This window comes from Salvelinus sp. IW2-2015, linkage group LG26 (assembly GCF_002910315.2).
Source record: "Salvelinus sp. IW2-2015 linkage group LG26, ASM291031v2, whole genome shotgun sequence".
Classification (NCBI taxonomy): Eukaryota; Metazoa; Chordata; class Actinopteri; order Salmoniformes; family Salmonidae; genus Salvelinus; species Salvelinus sp. IW2-2015.
Genome location: NC_036866.1, coordinates 37,753,441 through 37,760,185, shown reverse-complemented (window position 1 = coordinate 37,760,185; position 6,745 = coordinate 37,753,441). Strand labels below are relative to the sequence as shown.

Genomic DNA, 6,745 nt, shown 5'->3' with positions numbered 1-6,745 from the left:
CAAAACAAGAGTCATCAGAAACTAGACATTCACTATATTGATTGCAGGCCTGATTCTGACTTATCTTGGTTCAACAGTTAATTGTCTGAGAGAGGGCAAAAAACGTATGTCACTCTCAAGGCTGTTATCATCTTATACTCTCTTACCTTCCATGTAGGAAAAGAGTTTACATAAATACCATGAAAAAACTGTCACTCTCTTAGCTTCCATGAAGAGTTACGAATAGGTCCTATAACTCTACATGGAAGCTAAGGGAGTGACATTTCTTTCAGGGTATTTACACTACTTTCAGGAAGTATTCAGACCCCTTGACTTATTCTAAAATTGATTAAATATTTTTTCCCTCATCAATCTACACACAATACCCCATAATGACAAAGCAAAAACGTTTTACCCAAAGCAAATGTTTGCTAATTTCTAAAATAAAACCTTAGAACCTTTGGCAGCGATTACAGCATTGAGTCTTCTTGGAGCTCTGTCAGAGTGACCATCGGGATCTTGGTCACCTCCCTGACCAAGGCCCTTCTCCCCCAATTGCTAAGTTGGGCCAGGCGGCCAGCTCTAGGAAGAGTCTTGGTGGTTCCAAACTACTTCCATTTATGAGTGATGGAGGCCACTGTGTTATTGGGGATATTCAATGCTGCAGAAATTTTTTGGTACCCTTCCCCAGATCTGTGCCTCGACACAATCCTATCTCGGAGCTCTACGGACAATTCCTTCGACCTCATGGCTTGGTTTTTGCTCTGACATGCACTGTCAACTGTGGGACCTTATAAAGACAGGTGTGTGCTTTTCCAAATCATGTCCAATCAATTGATTTTACCACAGGTAGACTCCAATCAAGTTGTAGAAACATCTCAAGGATGATCATTGGAAATAGGATGCACCTGAGCTCAATTTCGAGTGTCATAGCAACGGGTCTGAATTCATTTTTTAAATTTTAAATTTGCAAACATTTCTCAAAACCTGTTTTCACTTTGTCGTTATTGGGTATTGTGTGTAGATTGCTGAGGATTTTTTTTGTATTTAATCCATTTTAGAAGAAGGCTATAACATAACAAAATGTGGAAAAAGTCAAGGAGTCTGAATACTTTCCGAAGGCACAGTATGTAAACCTTTTTTCATACATGGAAGGTAAGAGAGTGTAATTTGATAACAGTATATATATATATATATATACAGGACCAGTCAAAAGTTTGGACACACCTACTCGTTCAAGGGTTTTTCTTTACTTTTACTATTTTCTGCATTGTAGAATAACAGTGAAGACATTAAAAACTATACAATGACACATATGGAATCATGTAGTAACCAAAAAAGTGTTAAACATATATTTAAAATATATTTTTGATTATTCAAAGCAGCCACCCTTTGCTTTGATGACAGTTTTGCACACATGTATACAATAGTAAAAATAAAGAGAAACCCTTGAATGAGTAGGTGTGTCCATACTTTTGACTGGTACTGCATATTCTCAGTTATGAAAAGTGTCTTGATACATTCTTGAGAATAACATGCAAATGTGCTATAGAAAATGTGAGTGTTATCCATTTGTTACTCATTTCACTTTCTACATTCACCTTTACTTGACTAATTGGTGCATTAGCATTGTACTATATTATTAGGTATTAGGTAAGTGTTAAATAAGATTCATGTTTTCCCTTCATATATGTTATGGTCATTTAGCAGACAAGTTTACTCCAAAGTGCATTATACAGTGAACTCATTTAGTTTGAGGCCCTTTCAGAAACCAAAACAGTCAATTATGAGGTTGCAAGCCATATGCTCCAACCATCTGCACCATTAGAACCATATATAGTAAAACACAACCGCACATGTGGACACTACATTTAAAATCATCTACAATGACACAACAAAAKGTTTATATTGTGTCTACATTTTGTAAGTAGGGGTCAAAAATACACTGAACAAAAATWAAAAATTAACATGCAACAATTGCAACYATTTGACCGAGTTACAGTTCATATAAGGACATCAGTCAATTGAAATAAATTSAWTAGGCCCTAATCTATGGATTTCACATGACTGGGAATACAGATATGCATCTGTTGGTCACAGATACCTTAAAAAAAGATGGGTGCGTAGATCAGAAAACCAGTCAGTATCTCATGTGTATCATGCAGCTCGACACATCTCCTTCCCATTGAGTTGATCAGGCTGTTGATTGTGGCCTGTGGAATGTTGTCCCACTCCTCTTCAATGGCTGTGCGAAGTTGATGGATATTGGTAAGAACTGGAACATGCTGTTGTACACATCGATCCAGAGCATTACAAACATGCTCAATAGGTGACATGTCTGGTGAGTAAGCAGGCCATGGAAGAACTGGGACTTTTCCAGGAATTGTGTAGAGATCCTTGCGACATGGGGCCGTGCATTATCATGCTGAAACAMGAGGTGATGGAGCCAGATGAAGGGCATGACAATGGGCCTCAAGATCTTGTCACAGTATCTCTGTGCATTCAAATGTCATCGATAAAATGCAATTGTGTTCGTTGTCTGTAGCTTATGCCTGCCCATACCATAACCCACCGCCACCATGGGGCACTCTGTTCACAACGTTGACATCAGCAAACCGCTCACCAATACAATGCCATACACGCCGTCTGCCATCTGCCCGGTACATTTGAAACCAGGATTTTTCCGTGAAGAGCACACTTCTCCAGTGTGTCAGTGGCCATTGTGTCGGTTATGACACTGAACTGCAGTCAGGTCAAGACCCTGGTGAGGACGACGAGCACGCAGATGAGCTTCCCTGAGATGGTTTCTGACAGTTTGTGCAGAAATTCTTCGGTTGTGCAAACCCACAGTTTCATCAGCTGTCCGGGTGGCTGGTCTCAGACTTTCCRTCAGGTAAAGAAGCCGGATGTGGAGGTCATGGGTTGGCATGAGGCCAGTTGAACGTAAAGCCAAATTCTCCAAAACGACATTGGAGGCAGCTTATGGTAGAGAAATTAACATTAAATTCTCCGGCAAAAGTTTTGGTGGACATTCCTGTAGTCAGCATGCCAATTGCACATTCCCTCAAAACTTGAGAAATCTGTGGCATTGTGTTGTGAGAAAACTGCACATTTTAATGTGGCCTTTTATTGTCCCCAGCACAAGGTGTACCTGTGTAATGATCATGCTGTTTTATCAGCTTCTTGATATGCCACACCTGTCAGGTGGATGGATTATCTTGGCAAAGGAGAAATGCTCACTAACTGGGATGTAAACAAATTTGTGCACACAATTTGAGAGAAATACACTTTTGTGTCTGGAAAATTTCCGGGATKTTTTATTTCAGCTCATGAAACATGAGTCCAACACTTTACATGTTGTGTTCATAGTTTTTGTTCAGTGTAGTTGYTATTCTTGAAAATATAGTTCTCCGAATTCCACATCTGACCTGTCAATAACCCTAGCTCAATTTAAGATAAGGAGAGCCATATTTCAATATAACAATAAACCCGTAGAAAAAAAGGAGGGAAGTGCTCTTACCAGCTTCATGTTAGGAAAAGTACATGTACACATGTATTTATACCTGTACATCAAAGCAGTCCTACTATCTTACAGGGACTATCTCACGATGGTATGAATGATTCGGGGTACAGGCGCAAGAATGCATAACAGGGGTTTCTATTTTACCCAAATTACCGTGTGCCATGTAAAGGCACGGGGACGAAGACTAAGCAAACACGTACACAAAACACAAGGTTGAAAACCAAACAAAAGACCGAGGAGTACATCGAATAAATACACTCCCGCACAATGAWTAACACACAAGACGAGACCCGTAATAATCTYCGCAATCCACAAGGGCACGAAAGCCCAAAACACACAGCACAGGTACTCACACCCACCAACGGACATTGTAACAATAATGGACAGCACCATGGTGAACAAAGGGCACATATATACAAATACAATCAGTGGGAATAGGGGACAGGTGTGCGCAATGAAAGTTCCGGAGGGATCCGTGACAGTGTACAGGAACTGTTCTTAACATCAATTTACACAATATTTTCAGTACCACAGCCACATGAGAAATACAGACACAGCACAAATGTAGTCAATATGAGTTAGATGTATTACTGTATTTATTTATGTATGTATATTTGTGTATTGACAATATCATTATAGAATTCCAATCAACATTTATGTATGAGTGGAGAGTGACTGATAAAAAACACAAACATCTCATTCACTTTACTAAGCCATATTGTTGTATCTATGAGAGAAAATACTCAATGATCAATTCATTCATCATTTTCAACAGCTTCTGAGCACCATGACTCCATCATTATGGACACGGATGACAAAATACACCCTATTTACAAAGCTTTGAAGATGAATTTATTTTGTGTTCATTATGTGTCAAATAAGAGTGACTCTTGGGATGGAGTATAAATGTCGGGTCCAGAGGGAGCTCAGGGGATGATGATGCAGGTGTGACAACATGGGTAGAAAAGGCTGGAATGGAACCCCCCCGAAGTGAAGCTTTTGTAGTTGTTGGTACGGCCCGTACCATGATGATGAGGCATTCAATGGAAACAGAGAGATAGGCTCTTCAACCTGTTTTGTCATCGAAACAAATGAGATGATCATGTTATTACTGTCTCAAGCATGACTCATGTATTGTATCTATCTGACAGGATATTTGGCCCTTGCTGGTTTGTTTACATAAAACTATAAACCCACCTCATAAAGAAACCCCGGTTTGGATATAGGTGTCTGGTCTCCGTCCCTTAGCATCTCAGTCTTCCTCCATTTGGCTCTGCGGTTCTGGAACCAAACCTGAAGATATCAGCAAATGAGTTGGCATGACAGCAAAGGCATTTTTGTGTGTTTTTCAATTGATAACAAAACATTTATGTAAGCAGCTGATAAGGACTGTTTCTGTTTTCACCTGATAGCAAACATGGATAAAAGTGATAACTCAAGATAAAAAAAATMATAGCTATGGAGCTCAAGTGGTGGGGTGATGAATAAAGTGAAGTGTTTGATTCTCACTCAGATTTATATTGTAATATTTATTTGGAAATATTTGTTGAACMTTCAATCAATTTCAAATGTACTCATATAAAAGCTCATAGATATATTTCATGAGCATGTCACAGGTGTTTGGTGCTAGTGTACCTGTACTCTTCCCTCAGTGAGCTGCAGACGAGAGGCCAGCTTATCCCTTATGTGGACATCAGGATAGTGGGTCTCCAGGAACACCTTCTCCAGCTCCTCCACCTGACTTGGAGGGAAGCTGATCCTGGTCTGCCTTCTCCTCCTCTGCACTGTGCACACCACACACAAGCAAAAATTTCTTTATTATCATCATCCTGATTATCATCAGCATTATCATCATCATCATCTGTCTTCGTAATCATCCTCATCATCATGAGTATCATCAAAACTGCCTTTTTTTGTAATGTCGTTCATCCTCAGATATAATTCCCCTTGCTTGATTACAGCAATATTGACTGTGTGACTTGTGGTAAATCTCACCATGAGGGTGGCAGCCGTTCCTCTCCCACTGGGCTCTTCCTTGGTTCTGGCCCTCCTCTCTCCCTGCTCTCTCCTGAAGACCGCTATCCTCACTGTGGATGCTGGAGTCCCCACTGTGGTCTGGGGAGATGCGGTCAATGTGACACTCTCTCGGGGTTCGTTTTGTGACTCCTGTGTTTTGGTCAGATGAAGTGTGGTCATCTTTCCAGTCAGTGACGATGTGCACATGCTGTGGCAGCACCCTGTTATGACCAGTTCCTTCTGTGGACAGAAAAAAAGGCACGATATTGATTATCTTTGTCCTTAAAATATCTCCAAGAACTATTAGCCGAACTCAGATTATGTTACTGTAAAAGATGATACACATAATACAAGTGTACACACATAATACAAGTGTACACACATTACACTTTCGCGGAGTTGAGACAGCATTAGCCGTTTGCCATCCAACCCCTTTGCCTCATTGTAATGTGTACTCCCTAAAATGGGCCCACCCATCATAGTAACGTAAGTCAAAGTCATTTGAACACACACATTACCTGTATATACCTGCTGGTTTGGGTTTTCTTCATTTTGTCTGTTAACAGACCATCCACCTAGCCCCTCTCGCCTCTCTTCTCCCACTCTGGTTGGTTTTCTCAGGATCTCCTCGGTTGGTGTCCCCAGGATCTCCTCGATTGGTTTCCTCAGGATCTCCTCAATGGAGTGGGACAGTTTTTTGGGAGGGCTTGGGGCCTCCTCACTCGCGGTAATGTCCACTCCCCTATCCAAAGTGAGCTGTCTATGTGAGCTGTCCTCTCTCCACCGTTTTTTTGGTTCATGCACCGTCACTTGAATAGTAGTCATGCTTCCCTTTTTAAAACCCTTCGCATTTATAGGCTCCTCTTGTATGTTCGTGCCCTATTCCTCTCTTCAAAGCACCCAACTCCCTCTTTCTCTTCCTCTGTCGCTCTTTCCTTCTTTCTGTCAGGTAAAGGGAGTAAGCTAGTTGTCCTCCTCCTTTGTTCCTCGTCAAGCAGATTGTGTTTGGCCAGCATCATATGATCATTAAGAGGAGGAGTAAAGTTTACTGGGRAATGATGCCTTTCTTGGTAATCCACGAACACTAATCAGTGTCCATGTTTCACTGAGCTGAGATATCCCAGCTACAATTTACCTTGTGACACCTTTTATATTTGATAACTTATTGAATGTTTTACTACCAGTGCAGTATGAACAGTTCTGAACGGACATACCAATAATTTGATA

General features: G+C 40.7%; 1 protein-coding gene across 1 annotated transcript; it reads right to left on the bottom strand.

The window, feature by feature from the left end:
• Positions 1-4,076: 4,076 nt before the first annotated feature.
• Positions 4,077-6,591, bottom strand: LOC111952897 (ALX homeobox protein 1). The gene is made up of 5 exons (XM_023971889.2): positions 6,037-6,591; positions 5,498-5,758; positions 5,138-5,286; positions 4,700-4,795; positions 4,077-4,573 (listed from the first exon to the last, which is right to left on the bottom strand). The coding sequence occupies exons 1-5, from the start codon at positions 6,341-6,343 to the stop codon at positions 4,376-4,378; spliced, it is 1,011 nt and encodes a 336-aa protein (XP_023827657.1). The 5' UTR covers positions 6,344-6,591; the 3' UTR covers positions 4,077-4,375.
• Between the last annotated feature and the right edge of the window lie 154 nt (positions 6,592-6,745).

Bases quoted from the DNA above. Each gene is read 5' to 3' on its own strand.
- LOC111952897 (XM_023971889.2), bottom strand. From the start codon at position 6,343: ATGACTACTATTCAAGTGACGGTGCATGAACCAAAAAAACGGTGGAGA. The intron at 5,759-6,036 runs GTAATGTGTGTG...TTCTGTCCACAG, and splicing joins AAACCAGCAGGTATATACAG to AAGGAACTGGTCATAACAGG. The intron at 4,796-5,137 runs GTACACTAGCAC...TGATATCTTCAG, and splicing joins TCACTGAGGGAAGAGTACAG to GTTTGGTTCCAGAACCGCAG.